The sequence below is a fragment of the Artemia franciscana genome, chromosome 10 (genome assembly GCF_032884065.1).
Source record: "Artemia franciscana chromosome 10, ASM3288406v1, whole genome shotgun sequence".
Taxonomy (NCBI): Eukaryota; Metazoa; Arthropoda; class Branchiopoda; order Anostraca; family Artemiidae; genus Artemia; species Artemia franciscana.
Genome location: NC_088872.1, coordinates 6,271,171 through 6,288,468, shown reverse-complemented (window position 1 = coordinate 6,288,468; position 17,298 = coordinate 6,271,171). Strand labels below are relative to the sequence as shown.

The 17,298-nt window shown below is 34.7% G+C and overlaps 1 protein-coding gene across 1 annotated transcript in view; it reads right to left on the bottom strand.

Annotated features, from left to right (window-relative positions):
- Window positions 1-2,822: 2,822 nt before the first annotated feature.
- Window positions 2,823-17,298, bottom strand: part of LOC136031704 (protein spaetzle 4-like) — a 62,351-nt gene continuing 47,875 nt past the window's right edge. Inside the window, exons 5-8 of the mRNA XM_065711401.1 lie at window positions 11,311-11,523; window positions 9,182-9,304; window positions 6,867-7,030; window positions 2,823-3,638 (exon numbers count right to left, since the gene is read on the bottom strand). Coding sequence (XP_065567473.1) covers window positions 2,950-3,638; window positions 6,867-7,030; window positions 9,182-9,304; window positions 11,311-11,523 — 1,189 coding nt within the window. The 3' untranslated portion in view covers window positions 2,823-2,949. The remainder of the gene's footprint in view (window positions 3,639-6,866; window positions 7,031-9,181; window positions 9,305-11,310; window positions 11,524-17,298) is intronic.

Genomic DNA, 17,298 nt, shown 5'->3' with positions numbered 1-17,298 from the left:
GAATAGAAATTACAGACCGGGGCACAAATGACGACCAGGACACAGGGAATATAAATGACGACCGGGACACTCAAAGAGAAATTACAAACTGGGACATCGGGACACAAATGACGACTGGGACACAGGGAATATAAATGACGACCGGGACACAGGGACACATCATTAGAATAATGAGGTATAGATCTGAATACGGATTGTTTTTCCCATGGACAATTATATGTTGCATGTTCAAGAGTCAGTAAACCTGACAATCTATTTATATGCAACATATATATATATATATATATATATATATATATATATATATATATATATATATATATATATATATATCTCTATTCACAGGTGGGACAAAGGGACACAACTACAATGGCGCGTTACGACTTACGCGCGCGGGGGGGCGCGAAGCGCCCCACCAACTAGGTGTTGGGGTGGCGCGAAGCGCCACCCCAACAGCTAGTATATATATATATATATATATATATATATATATATATATATATATATATATATATATATATATATATATATACATATATATATATGCTTTTTTTTGTTGATTCCATCTATGTAAAATTCATCTGTCTTAGGTTGAATTGTCAAAACTTATAGCTTAGCAAATGCAAATCTTTACGTAGTTCTTAGAGAAGAGGAGAAACAAAAAAAGGGACTTAATTTTAGAGAAAATTTACAGGAGCCAATTCAACAGTTTGGTTCTGATTTTATGAGAATGATGGTTATACATGTATGTCATTTGCTTTTTTTTCAGAGGTGATCCTATATAACGATTGGTCATAAAAAAGTCGGGAGAGGACTCATTGGAATGGAAGTCTAAATATTTTTCGCCCTTTTAAGTAACTAAAGAGATTACACCACAGCAAAGCGCTATTTTTTAATTTCATGCTGCAAAACAACACGTTTGGACCAAAATACTACCAAGAAGAAATTCAGAAACAGTTAATCCGCTTGGAATTATTGAAACCCCTCAGTTCTGCTACCGGACAGTTAGTTCATTCTTAAACATGAGAGGCAGCCTTAAAAAATGAAATTAAAAACAACCTTAAAAAATTAAATAACGTTAAACTTAAACCTTAAAAAATGGTGTTTAAGCAGTAATACTTACGGTTATAAGGTATTTCGTATTTGCACACAGACTATTTGAAAATAGGGGAATGAGGCATTAAAAAGTGCATTTTGAGGCCCAGGTGCTCCAACTTTCATACTAATATGTGACTAGTGGATGGTTTACCCCTCCCCTCCCTAAACCTCTATTCACTTGAGTAAATCTTTTTGGAATCAACATGCAATATGAGTAATGGCAGTTCCTCCTAATTGTGGTAACAGTAGTGTTAAACATAAAACAGTAGTATTCAAATATTGAAGCATTGTGATACAAATTTTACCGTTTTTAGAAAGAAATGGGGGTTGAGAACACGGAAATACCCCTCTTACATAGAACTACCCCCACTGAAATTTGATGAAGTTTATATATATATATATATATATATGCAGTCCTACAAGCCCTCTGATGAAGTTCATCTACACGGTGGCAGATCTATTTTATAAAAGATAGCTTATAGATACAACTTTATAAATAGATAGCTTTATAAAAGAAAACCTTACCATCTAGAGCTTATATAATCTTATATATTTATATATATATTGTCCCACAAGCCCTCTCATGAAGTTCATCTACAGGGTGGCAGATCTATTTTATAAAAGATAGCTTATAGATACAACTTTATAAATAGATAGCTTTATAAAAGAAAACCTTACCATCTAGAGCTTATATAATCTTATATATTTATATATATATTGTCCCACAAGCCCTCTCATGAAGTTCATCTACACGGTGGCAGATCTATTTTATAAAAGATAGCTTATAGGTACAACTTTATAAATAGATAGCTTTATAAAAGAAAACCTTACCATCTAGAGCTTATATAATCTTATATATTTATATATATATATATATATATTGTCCCACAAGCCCTCTCAAGAAGTTCATCAACGTGGTTCAATTGTACAGGCTGATTTATTTTATAAAAGATAACTTATAGATACAACTTTATGAATAGATAGCTTTGAAAAAAGAAAAAACCTTACCATCTAGAGCTTATATCATGTTATATGTTTATAATATATATTGTCCTACAAGCCCTTTCCAGAAATTCATCTCCATGGCGCATTTGTACAGGCAGATCTATTTTTATGAAAGATAGCTTATTGATACAGCTTTATAAATAGATAGCTTTATAAAAGAAAACCTTACCATCTAGAGCTTGTAGCACATTATATTTATATATATATATATATATAGTCCTACAAGCCCTCTCATGAAATTCATCTACATGGTGCATTTGTAGAGGCAGATTTATATAAATAGATAGCTTTATAAAAGAAAACCTTACCATCTAGAGCTTGTAGCACATTATATTTATATATATATATATATATAGTCCTACAAGCCCTCTCATGAAATTCATCTACATGGTGCATTTGTAGAGGCAGATTTATTTTATAAAAGACAGCTTATAGATACAGCTTTATAAATAGATAGCTTTATGGAAGAAAACATTACCATCTAGAGCTAATAGTATTTTATATTTGTATCTTAGGGATTTTGCCACTAAGAAGCCAGATTGAAAATTAATAATCTGGATTGTAAAATATATCGTTGGTTAGTTGCCTCTGAATATACACCTCTTGACAAAAATAAGTCCTTTATAAAAGTGAAAAATAAAAATAGGATAGCAATAAAATACAAAGCTCACTTAAACTGAATTTCGCAAGATTTTTTTCATACAGAAAGAAGGAAAATGTTTACTTAACAAACGATTAATTTTATTTCAGTTTTATACAAAAATATTACGAAAATAATTTACGACACATAAATAATCTATTTTATCATTAAATATAAAGGCGGGCACTTCACAAGCGCAATTTACATCATCTCGGGTTTTTCAAAATTTGCGACCCTTCACTCACAGGCTTTGCCCATTGCACTGGATATTTTTTATAATCAGAATATTCAACAGCTTCGTTGTCGAAATTACTCTCAATGTTCAACTGATAACTTCGTGCGGTTTTGTACTTCACCTTGTGAATGTCTTTCGCAACTTCAAGGACTGGTCTACGAGGAATTCTTTTCTCCTCAATTGGTTCTCTAAAATTTTCACTTTTTAGTTGTTTCTTCACTGACGCAGAAGGCCTTATTTCTTCTCTCGCGTATTCGGTTTGATCTTTTAACGAAAAGCTAGGCGTTTTCGTTGTTTCTTCTGACGTGCTACTTTGTAATTCTGGCGCAGCGGTTGTAACTTCTGATTTATCTTCGACAAGGTTTGATTTAACTTTTTCATCTCTGAGTGAAAGTCTTTTTGCGTTGCGTGCACCATCCATCACTAGAGGGTCAACTATAACAGGTTGTCTCTCTATTTCATCTAGTAGCCCCATTCGAGAGTGAAATATATCACTATCTAGCTCAGGATCGAATCTGGGATCATCAAATTTTCCCGCTGATTCTGCTTCTTCTGTGAATTTTCTGACCTTTTCATAGGCTTCTGCAGCTTTTCGTCGTAGACGCTGCTCTCTCGTTTCTTCATAGACTCGTGGACGCCTTGAAGAAGATCGCGGATCACCTAGCAAAATCAAATTGATTAATACGGAGCAGTTCGCCCAATTTAATTTCAGACACGTAAAATCTGATTAAAATTAGATTAGTGTGAGACCTCCTACATATTAATGATGTCATAGGTTAAAATTGTTTCACCTAAAACAAAACTATGCCTAAATAATTTGGAGGGTATAATTTTTCGACGATTTTCGTTCATCTAGGATTTATAGTATGCACTGGAGCACATACTAAAATCTTCGCCAGTCCAAAAGACTTTTTGAGGGTAGGGTGCTTATGAGGTTGGAAAAGTTATATTTTGTTTGTTTGTAGGCCCAACTCCTAATAATAAAAAAGGTCGATTTGTTTTTAGACTCAATTCCTAGTATCAAACACGTATAAAATATAAATTCGAAGTTTATTTAATATTTCTCTGTTCTAACAGAATCTTATTTTTTCTTGTGCGGTTTTTTGTCCCTCTGTAGCTTATCATGAGTTTATTTTCTGTCTTTTTTTGTGTGTGTTTCTATTCATATGAAATAATTGAGTAAAATATTTTTTTCTGTACCCGCATTTATCTTACAATAAATATGTTCCATTTATTCTTCTTGTTTCATTTTCTTTCATTATTATTTTCGAGTTCTCGCTGGTTCATTTGTTTTTCAAACAGTTCGCGGTAACGAACTTAGTAAGGAGTGACCCGGCTCAATTGTAACCGAAAAACTAAATTTTGGATACCATACATCAAATGAATTGGATTTTTACGCTGATTTTAAATATAAAAGTTTAATCAAATTTAGTCCAACCCATCAAAAGTTACGAGCCAGAGAAAATTTGCCTTATTTTTGAAAAAAGGGGAAACGCCCCCCTAAAAGTCGTAGAATGAAAATCATACCACCAGGTTCAGCGTATCAGAGAACCCTACTTTCAAGTTTCAAGTTCTTATCTGCAAAAACGTGGAATTTTGTAATTTTTGCCAGAAGAAAGATCACGGATGCATGTTTGTATGTGTTTTTTTTTTTTTTTTTTCAGGGGTGATCGTATTGATCCAGGGGTCCTAGAATGTCGTGAGAGGGCTTATTCTAACGGAAATTAAAAGTTCTAGTGTCTTTTTTAAGTAACAAAAAATTGGAGGGCAACTAGGCCCCCTCCCACGCTCATTGTTTCCCAAAGTCATCGGATCAAAATTTGAAGATAGCCATTTTGCTTAGCATAGTCAAAAAATATAATAACTACGTCTCTGAGGACGACTTAATCCCCCACAGTCCCCGGGGGAAGGGCTGCAAGTTATGAACTTTGCCCATTGTTTACATATAGTATTGGTTATTGGGAAGTATACATACGTTTTCAGGGGGGATTTCTTCTGCTTGTGGGGAGGGTGTTACGTGAGAGTATCTTTCCATGGAGAAATTTATCATGGGAAAGAGAATTTCCATGATTTCCTTGATTCTCCAGGATTATTTAATAAACAATGAGAAATTAAATAAAAAAAACAAGTTTTTTCAACTGAATGTAAGGAGTAACATTAAAACTTAAAACCAAGAGAAATTATTATTTATATGAGTGGGTTCGTCCCCTCCTCAATACCTCACTCTTTATGCTAACGTATTTTTAGTAATTTCAAAAGAGCTATTTATTCTAACTAAAAGGCCTTTGTGATTCAGGGGTCATTCTTAAAGAATTGCAACAAAATTCAAATTTTAGTGTAAAGAGTGAGGTATTGACGAGAGAGCGAACCCTCTCATATACATAGCAATTTCTCTTCGTATTCCAATTTACCAGGCAGGAATATTTTCTACGTGGTCATAGTATTCCTATGTCTTAAAATGACTCTACATTTTGTATGTATTTCATTATATATAAAACCACGTTTTTGTGCCATATTTCATACATAATTGAAATTATATACATTTTAAAAGACACTGTATCAAACTAGTCAAACACTAATTATTAGAAGTAAGCACTATCGAGGGAAGAAAGTTTGCATTATTTTATTTATTTATTTTTTTAATAGTCTACTTTCTGACAGTTTTAATTATTTAAAAATATTTCACGTAGTTGAATGTATAGATGGCATGCTTTTGAATGACTTATTTTTGTCAATTTTATGTATTTATTTTGAATGAAATCATTTGAAATAAAGCTATTAAGAATATATACCTAGATATGCTTTTCATTGTGTAGCCCAGTGACTCCAAATTTAACTAACACAAGAGAGCGTGATCTAGTAATTTGTCAAAAGACGCTTTAAAATAAGTTTAGAAAATAGAGACCCTTTAACTAAGTTTTCAATTTTTCACTAGTTCAGACAATACAGGAACAGGCACGTAAATATTGGGCTTCGAAATGCTCCTTGTGTTTTAGCTCGCGTCTATACAGTTAATACATCTAATGTTTAAATGGTCTAATGGTCTAAAAGCATTTGGAAAGATTTAGAATGTGTGAGGCTAGTCTAATTTTGGCATATCCCTTTTCTGAGGTTTTTAACTGATTTTGCAATGTCTCAGCCCAAAATGCTTATTCCCTGACAATTAGAACAAGAGCTAAGAGCTCATATGGCACTTATGACGAGAGATCGGATCTGGTCCGGCCATGTCAATCAAGCATCTAGAACTTGTGTTTATTCTTGAACTCGCCAAAGCACTATAATTCCGCCCCAATGTCTCAAAGAGATGGGATCTGTTCCGGTTATTTCAATCACGTATCTAGAACTTGTGCTTATTCTTCCTATCAAGTTTCACCCCGATATCTCCACTCAAAGTGTTTTCTAAGATTTCTGTTTCCCCCCTCCACTCCCAATGTCTCCAGATCTGATCTGAATTATAAATAGAGCATCTGAGATATGATATCTTTCTATATATCAAGTTTCATTAAGATCCAATCACCCATTCCTGAGATAAACATACCTAAATTTTCACGATTTCCCCTCCCTCCAGATGGTCGAATCGGGGAAGTGACTATTTCTAACTTAATCTAGTCCAGTCCCTGATACGCCTGCCAAATTTCATCGTCCTAGCTTATCTGGAATTGCCCGAACTAGCAAAACCGGGACCGGCAGACAGACAGACCGACGGGCAGAAATTGCGATCGCTATATATCACTTGGTAAATACCAAGGGCCATACAAATCGTTGATCTTAGTTGATCTTAGAAATTAATGAAATAATTAAAGTAAAGATTTGACTGTAAAAAAATTTCTGGATAATGCTTTGGAAAAAAGATAAAAAGCAGATATTTACACATTAAGATCATCTTACCTGGATGGAAGTAGCATTTGCAAACGCAGCTCGAAGGCATCCGAAACCAGTCAGAGAATATTCCTCGACATTCGTTAAGTACATCAAATACAAGTAATCGATGAAGGGAGTACTGCTGCTCGCATCTACAACCATCTCTACAATACATCTGATGGCGTTCATTCCTGTAAATAAAAACAGTTTGATATAGGCACGTTGTTTGGTTGGGGGGGGGAGGACAGGCTGGGGGGTTGAGGCTCGATTTCTAGGCACAGCTGTAGTAATAAGCAAATTATACGGAAAATATAAAAAGCTTTAGGAACAATTTTGGAAGTGTTGAGGAGTTTGGGCACAAACATCTAATGGTTTCCGTTCTCTGTGCGCGCATAAATTTTTCAGACATTTTTCACCCACAGAGAACAAATAAGCATACTAATTTAGGGCATTTATACATTTATTTTCATTTGAAACAAAAGCTTTTTGCAATCTATAATCTCTCTCAAGAAAATTTTGCAATTTCCTTATTTTACTAGAAATTACGTATTCTTGGCACTTACTACGTACCCGAATACTTCCAGTTTTTTGGATTTATAAAGTCCCCTAAAACAGGTGGGGGGGAAGAGGGCAACTACGTACCCAAAAACTTCCAGATTTTTACATTTATAAAGTCCCCGAAAACAGGTGGGAGGAAAGAAGGCAATTGCCCTCTCTTCTCTATATTTAGAGTAATACCTTTTTATGTATTTTCATTGAAGAATACCCTTGTTTGTTATTTTCAGTGGAAAAAAGTAAAAAAGGAAAACTGCTCCCCTAGTTTTGAAACACAAATTCCCTCCCTCCACCTCACTCTTATATTTTCGTGAACTAGAGCCACTGCCACGAAATATCACGACTATGATGCTCCAGTTTTCATTTAATGCAACCTTCATTTGATGTTCTACGAGGGTGCCCCCTCCCCTCTCTGAGAAATGTCTTGGGTGGGTCTGGGATTTTCCAACCAGGAGTTTACGCAGGGTATTTTGACCACTCTTTCTTTGTTACTCATAAATATCCCTTGCTAGTTAAAGGTTGCTTCTCATTATTAAGAAATTTTATAATTTTTCCTTGTTTCCCATTAATACTGCATAGCCTTTGCATTTATTCCAATTCTCATTGTTAAGTTACTTTAAAACTATTACAGGTCTCTTTCCTGCCTTCCTCTTACCTGAGGCAAACATTGTTTAGTAATTTCTACTGTTTTAAATATCGCTCTCATCCAAGGCATGTAGAATCTGTTCTATTTTTAAAAAATTCTCATAAAAGACACTCGTAAAACACATAAATTTCAGATTTAGCCTATATTCCACCCTAAGTTTTATTTTTATGTGGCAGTCAGATTACCATTCGCCTGACAAAAATCAAAGATCGGTTCATGTGGCCAAATATTCGGTTCGTCTCTGTTTCTAATAAGAGCTGAAAATTATGCTTTTCGGCCAGTTTATTGGTACAGAGAAATATCCAGGTGAGAGGAGGGGGTTTTGGGTGCGGCCCTTCCCTGAAATCCTAAAATATCTTGAATTTCTGGGCAATTCTTAGTCAAATTAGCATATAAAATTTGATTTTCGATTATCACTTACCCCGAATTTTGTCTTTACTTGGCAGACACCATAGCATTTCGCTTCAAATAAGACATTCCACCCAGAGTTGGCATGGCAACATTACTAGATCATTTTTGATTGTAAAAAATTTACAGTCTTCTGCCAGATCTTTGCCTTGTCTAATTTTGTCATTTATGAGCCTCCAGGTAATTTTCCCAATTTTGGCTACCTCTTAATTCCTGGTATGGACCTGCCTTGCAAGCATGCAATGAGCCTTGCTAAGTTTTTAAGCCTTCCTGTACTAAAAAAAGTATATTTGGCTTTTGGTGTCGATCCGCAATTTTTTGCTGACGCTTGCAAAGTTCAATTCAGCTGTCACTTAGTTTTCCAAAAGATGGGCTTTAACATCGAATCCAGTCAAGATATAATTAATTTTTTGGAATATAAATACAAGAAAACCTTTAAATAAGATTTGGATGACTATGAAAAGCTGTCAGCTAAACGATAGAAGTATCATGTTTCTTTCTTGAATGCAAGGCCGTAGCCAGGGAGAGGGGTTTATGGGGTCCAAACCTTCCCCCACCCCCGAAAATGTTTTTACGACTCGTAAAAAATGAATAAAATGTATAAAACACATTTTTGATGCTTAAATAATTGAACTCCCCCCCCCAAAAAAAAATACCGCCCCCCCCTTCGAACCAAAATCCTGGATACAGCCTTGCTAGACTGCTATATATCGATAAATACGATAAAACTTACGTGCATTTTTCGTAATGGATAAATTGCTCATAAGGGTAGATGTTCATGGCAGCATAGACCTTTCCTTTTGTGCTGTTCACCCAATATGGAGCAAAGACCTCTTCCTTGGTTTCACAAGCGTTCCTGAAATACGAGAAATAGTAAATTATAAGACTAAATACCTACTAATTAAACTAAATTAGGACTAAACTGAAGGACTAGACTGAACAAATAAATAAATGACAGGGTGAATAATCACTTAGGGTGAAACTTTTTTTAAATGTTAAACTAGTATTATATAAAGGCCGTATCCAGGGGCGGGCTGGATTTGAACCCCCCCCCCCACCACACCCCCTCAAATTTTTCTCTGACCGCCAAAAATTAAAGAAGCGTATAAAAAGTCTTTATGGGTTTTGTAAAGTTGTTTTTTTTTGTATATCATTCCCCACCGAAAAAAATACTGGATACACCCTTGCTTATTTAGCAAGCCAAAGGAGAGGGAATGGAAAAATATTAACATATCATTCAATAATAAAACCTCCAATATTCATCAAAATGGCGCAATTTTTGTCTCCAATACTTTTAACACTTTGGTCCATTGTTTAATTTAACGATGCTTCACAAATAATTTAGCGGATTCTGTGGATTGCAAACCAAAAACGAAAATACATGACAATTTTTTGTATATTCTAGAGTTTAATTTTAGCGGGCGATCGTTATTACAAATCTCAATGACAGTTTCGGCGTGACGAATAAACAACGACATTATTGGATTTTCCGTTTTCACAATTTGCAGCTAAATTTATCAAGAATAAATAACTTATATTGGAAAGCTTAAAATTGCTTTTCATAGTTCGTAAATATATTTGCATATTTCAAGGTTGAGTGTTTCTAGTTCTTGGTGTGCTTAACTTCTTTTTTTTCATAGTAGATCAGTCCATTATAATCTTTTGTGTATGATGGTTAACTAAATCATTATTAATGTATCCATTTCAAGGATACATTAATCCTTTCAAGGATACTTTCAGAAATCAAATTAAAGATTTCAAGGTATGTTGGTTTAATGCGAAGGTTGAAGCTTTGTTTGCCCTACTCTGCTTTACGAAGTATTTATTTTGCTCTGATTCAGACTAATATTAATTATTGTTCTCTAGTATATTTATCTACATTTAAAAGCCATATTAAACCAATACAGATTTTACAAAATAAAGCCCTAAGAATCCTTAAACTGTTTATTCCATCACCTATTGAACTTCCAAATAAGTCTTCTACTGCATCTTTATATACTTATCTAGATATACTTCCAGTCTCTCAACAATTTGCTTTTGGAGCAATTCTTTTCAAAATCAATTATGACATTAAGAAATTACCGCCATATTACCTCCATCAAAGTTTGTTCTCCCAATCACAAGATTTACATAATTATAACACTCGACAAAAAAAGGATATCTACATTGACAAGTATAATACTGAGAGATCTAAATTCGCTCCGTTTGTGTCAATAGCTCGGTGCTGGGATGCTCACAAGACTCTTATTGATAATTTTTCCTCTATCCATTTAATAAAAAGGAAACTTAAATTTCATTTAGTTCAGGATTATTTTTAATTAAGTATCTTTTTAGTAAGGCAAAGTTTTTGTATGATTCGTTGCTCTGGGTGATTATGGGCCTCTCAGCTATCTTCCAGTATTAATTTATATTTAATAATATGGACATTTTTAATTTTTTCAATAGTATTGAATGATCCTGGGCTAGCTGCTACTTTCATATTATTGTTGTGTTATTGTATCTTTGCCGTCATGTTTATCTTTGTATTGTAGTGTGTTATTATTTTATCTTTGTCTAGGCCTAGTTTTTCGAGCTTGTCTCCCCATGGGCCTATGTCATTTATATATATATGTATGTGCTATTAATAAATAAATGAACTTGAACTTGAACTTGAATCCACAAAACTAGCTCAAATAAATTCAATCGTGATATTTTTCTTCATTTGTAGGGTTCAGAAAATCTAGTGCTTTACTGAAAACACTGTCAATAGTCTTTCATTGGCCATGATATCACATTAGTGTACGGTATAAATTATTTATTATAAGCGCTAGTTTCCCAAATTCTGTATTTGTATTTCAGAATTGAATTTAAAATGGTACTTACCCCCCATATACTGGGTAATAGGACGACTTTTCTTTTGACACAAGCTGGGGTGGAATATTCGGAAGCTTTTGTCTTTGTGGCCGAGGAGTTCGTAAGTTTCCTTCCACGGGTAACGGTTTTTTAGTCCTTATTGTAGATGGCTTTAAAGCCGGCTTTTTTGTTGGTTTAACCGTAGTCGTTGTGGAAGTGGTAGAGGTGGTTCTTTTGGAAGTCCTATAATAAAAGAGATATACGGTCAGGCTGACAGAGGTGTTTTTAAAACCATTTTTTTTTCTCAGAAACTTTCCAATAGAACAGATTGTGAAGTTTCACAATCTGTTGAAACCGTGATTGTTTCAACAATCACAGTTTCATCAGCTTTTTGCTTAGCAAAAAGCTAAACATCGATATTGAGCTTTTAAATGTTGTCAAAATGGAGGACAAAATTATAAAAAATGTACTCACAGTATAAGAAGTAATGTTGGAATGTACCAACAAGCAGAACACTACCACAAAATTAGAGCTCGCTATGTTTTATTCACTAGAATTGTTTAGGAATGATAGACATTACGGCCTTTCATTTCTTGTTAGCTCAGCAGAAAGGAATATTCTGTTTGAACTTTTGTTAGCATTTCCTGAGCAACTTGCTCGAAAAATTCAGGAGCACAAATTTCCTAGCCCAAAAAATGAATTTAATTTCTTCTTTGTTGACCAAAAAGGTTTATTTTGCCTAAATTCCGACAAGATTTTCTGGGCAGCTTCCTTAGAAAATTCAGAAACACAAAAACCTTAACCAAGAAAAAAAAACCTAACTAATAACTAGATTTATTCATGTTCATAAATATAAATTTTCTGAGCAACTTGCTCAAAAACATCAAGAAAAACACACATTTCTTAGCCCAAAAAATGGATTTCAATTTCTTCTTAGCTCACCACAATGGTCTATTTTATTTGAAATTCTGAGAGCGTTTTCTGAGCAATTTGCTCAAAGAAAACTCAAAAGCACAAATCTTTCAACCAAGGAAAAAAAGTCACAAGTAACTAGATTTATCTTTGCGAATATATAAAATTTATTCTGATAGATTTGCAATAAAGTTAGTCAGCTAAGATGGAACTGCACAAAATTGCACAAACAATCAAAATTGTAACATCACTGACAAGAGAGAAACTCGTACGTTTACTATGTGCAGCAATAACAGCGGGGGATTCAAAATTAAAAAACGTGGGCGAAAAGACTTTGACCGGCGGCTGTATGAGATTTTTAACAGCGTGTAAAGGGGAATCTAGTGTTATTGTCTTTTTTTTATTATTTCATGAACATAATACAGCATTTTCTGAGTAACTTGAAGAATATTCAGGAAAACAAACTACTCAGCTAAGAAAAAAAATATCACTGATAATTAGATTTATTTATAAGTATATAAATAAATTTTAGCAGCTTGTTCAAAAAAAAAAAAAAAATTGCCCCTAAAAATGGACTTCAGTTTCTTCTTAGCTCACCACAGTGGGTTATTTTGCCTGAATATGTTTTATTACATATCAAAAATAACAACTTCTACGAAAAACTCTGATTACACAAACCCAGATTTTAAGAGTAATTATCACTTCTAAATTAAGCTGGTAACTGCATGTTGACAAAATGACTTCTTAAATAATCAATTTCTGACATTTGCAGCTGGATAATTTACCGTTTAAATAAATAATGACTCATGAATGAATGAATGATTTTATTCAGTGACTCCAAACCCATACAGAGTATTCCACTACCTAAACTACAAAACACAGAACAAAGAATAAATCACAAATACAGCTACAAAAATACAATCCACTAAATAGCACAAAAAAAAGACAATATCCATTCTCTTTGTTCGGTTCAAGTATGCTAGAAGTGGGGCGTTATATACATAAGTATGTAAATAAATTATAATATAACATGAATTATAAATATAAAAGTATATGAGTATATAAATAAATTTTCTAGCAGCTTGTTCAAAAAAAAAAAATTAGGAACACAAATTTCTTTAGCCCCTAAAAATGGATCAAATCTGTTTCAAATCAGTTTCTTCTTAGCTCACCACAATGGGTTCATTCTGTCTGAAATTCTGACGACATTTTCTATTAATTTTAATATTATTAAAACTAAATGAAATTATTAAACTTAAATTTTCAAATGGTAATAAATAATTAAATACTATTATTTAATTTATGAAATTAAACTTATTTTTATTTAAATACAATTATTAGGTATTATTTAATTTGCTAGATGCATTTAGTGCTTGTTAAATTCGAATTATCGATATTTCCTTTATTTCTCTGCCATATTTCTTATTAAGAATACAACATGTCCCTGCATATTTTATATCAGCTGGTTATGACAATGATTTCAGCTCGCATAAAAAGCTTAAAGGCCATGAGTTTTGACAGAAAACCGCTTTCATTCTACATTTTTTTTTTTACTGAAAACCTCTTGTCTGTTAGAATCTCTTTGCCGTAACACTTTTTTAACCTCTTTAGCTGCAAAACCCCTTCTTAGTTTCTTCCAATCCTCAATCCTTTTTCATCAATCAACTTAAAAATTTCATCTGATTGATTGATTGATCAATTGATTGATTGATTGATAACTCAATCTTTGAGAGAAACATAACAAAAGAGAGAGAGAGAAATGGTTTATGCTAATTATGTCAGCTCGCTGGTAAAATTAAATTAGCAAATAAAATTACATATAATAAAAATAATCAATAGAATACTAATATAAAATAACAATATATTCCAAAAGAAGGGTTTGTCGCTCATTCAGAAGATTGAGGTCTACATGAATAAAAATTTTACTAGACCTACTTTGCCCAGGCAACGTAAAGTGTTGCGGCAACCTTTGTCCGGCTTCACCGACTAAAGTGTTGCGAGAGCAACACTTTGGTTTTGTTTCTTCGCTATCGATCAGCAATCACATGATCAAAGGCTATTCCTCAGCGTTGAAAAAACAACAACAAAATAGTATCGAAAGAAGGGACTCAATTGACTTTGCAGCTAGCTAAACTTTATCCTTTTCAATCGTAGACATCGTGCCGGATGAAAACTCGGAACAATATCTTATATAATCTAGTTGGAATTATAAAGCTATCCCTAACTTTTCAGGATCAAAATACCTATTACATTCTATTAATTATTACGAAACTATCTCATTGTTTTACATTCTCGTTTGTGCTTGTTTCTTCACTATCGGTTAAATGATGAAGTTGTCAGCCTATCGAAGTTTTTAAAACGGTATGTTCAAACAAGAACACAATCAGTTATCACATGACCAAAGGCTATTCCTCAGCGTTGAAAAAACAACAACTACAAAATAATATCGAAAAAAGGGACTAAATTGACTTTGCAGCCAGTTGAACTTTATCCTTTTCAATCGTAGACATCGTGACGGATGAAAACTTGGAACAATATCTTATATAATCTAGTTGGTATTATAAAGCTATCCGTAACTTTTCAGGATTAAAATACCATAGGTGACACTAATTATTACGAATCTACCTCATTGTTTTACGTTATCGTTTGTACCCGTTGCGTAAACACTTAATTCTGTCAGATTTAAAGAGATCGAATACAATGTGCACCAATTTGCACAAATTTCTAGCCCAAAGTGAACAGATTCTTACTTACAAGTCCCTCTCCCGTGGTAGACATCAAGTTCACCGGAAACAAATAAATGGGTACACCAGCTAGCAAAAGTTGCAAACCCCTCATCGCTGAAGATGATTGTAGCCCAACAGCCGATTATTACTTACAAGTCCCCTACATGTCTTACCACTGTAACCAAATTGGTTTAACCATCAAATGCACAGGCAGCAAATAATAGGTAGACCAACTAGTAAAAATGCCAAACCCCTCATTGTCGAAGATGCTTATGAGCTAACAGCCGTTTCTTGCCCAAAGTGAACCGATTCTTACTAATAAGTCCCTCTCCCGTGATAGGCATCAAGTTCACCGGAAACAAATAAATGGGTACACCAACTAGCATAGTTGCAAACCCCTCATCACTGAAGTTGACTGTAGTCCCCTACATGTCTTACCACTGGAACCAAATTGGTTTTACCATCAAATACACTGGAAACAAATAATAGATACACCAACTAGCAAAAGTTGCTAGTCCCTCATGCCCCTACCAATTTTCATCGTCCTAGCAGGTCCAGAAGAACCAAACTCGCCAAAGCAGTGAACCCCACCATCTAACTTCCCCAAAGAGAGCGGATCCAGTCCGGTTACACCAGACCCGCATCTACGACATTTATAAGCATTTTCCAAGATTTCTGGTTTCCTCCTCCAGCTCCCCCCAATGTCGATATATCTGGTCGGGATTTGAAATAAGAGCTCTGAGACATGAGTTCCTTCTAAATATCAATTTCATTATGATCGGGTCACCCGTTCTTAAGTTAAAAATACCTCAATTTTTCTAACTTTTCCAAATTAACAACCTCCAGCTCCCCCAAAGAGAACGGATCCGTACCAATTATGTAAATCTCGCATCTATAACTTGTGATTATTCTTCCCATCAAGTTTCATCCCGATATCTCCACTCTAAGTGTTTTCCAAGATTTCCGGTTTCCAAGATTTCTGTTTCCCCCCTCCAACCCTCTATGCCCCCGGATCCGATTCCAGTTGAAAATGGAACATCTGAGACATAAGATTCTTTTATATATCAAGTTTCATTGAGATCCGATCACCCATTCGTAAGATACCTAGATTTCACGTTTTCCCAGAATTCCGGCTTCCCCCTCCTCCCTTCAATGTCACCGGATCTGGTCGGGATTTAAAATGAGAGTTTTAAAGCATAAGATCCTTCTAGATATCAAATTTCATTAAGATCTGATCACCTATTCGTAAGTTAATACCTAATTTTTTCAAATTTTTCCGAATTACTCCCCCCCCCCCTCCCAACTCCGCCTAAGAGAGCGGATCCGGTCCGGTTATGTCAGTCACCTATCTTGGACTTGTGCTTATTTTTTCCACCAAGTTTCATCCTGATCTCTCAACTTTAAGTGTTTTCCAAGATTTTTGGCCTCCCCCCCCTGATGACACTGGACCCAGTCGGGATAAAAAATAAGAGATATAAGTTTCGAGGTCCCTCTAAATATGAAATTTCATTAAGATATGATCACTCTTTCGCAAGATAAAAATACCTCATTTTTTCTAATTTTTAGAATTAACCTCCCCCCCCCCAACTCCCACAAAGAGAGCAGATCCGTTCCAACTATGTCAATCACGTATCTAGGACTTGTGCTTATTTTTCCCACCAAGTTTCATCCCGATCCCTCCACTCTAAGCGTTTTCCAAGATTTTAGGTTCCCCCTTCAATTCCCCCCAATGTCACCGGATCCAGTCGAAATTTAAAATAAGAGCTCTGAGACACGATATCCTTCCTAACTTCAAATTTCCATAAGATCCGATCACTCCTTCGTAAGTTAAAAATACCTCGTCTTTCTAATTTTTCAGAATTAACCCTCCCCCCACTCCCCCAAAGAGAGCGGATCCGTCCCAGTTATGTCAATCATGTATCTAGGACTTGTGTCTATTTTCCCACCAAGGTTCATCCCGATCCCTCCACTCTAAGCGTTTTCCAAGATTTTACGTCCCCCCCTCAATTCCCCCCAATGTCACCGGATCCAGTCGGAATTTAAAATAAGAGCTCTGAGACACGATATCCTCCCAAACTTCAAATTTCATTAAGATCCGATCACTCCTTCGTAAGTTAAAAATACTTTATTTTTCTATTTTTTTCAGAATTAACCCCCCCCCCCCAACTCCCCCCAAAAGAGCGGGTCCGTCCCGGTTATGTCAATCACGTATCTAGGACTTGTGCTTATTTTCCCCACCAAGTTTCATCCCGATCCCTCCACTCTAAGCGTTTTCCAAGATTTTAGGTTCCCCCCCTCAATTCCCCCCAATGTCACCGGATCCAGTCGGGATTTAAAATAAGAGCTCTAAGACACGATATCCTTCCAAACTTCATATTTC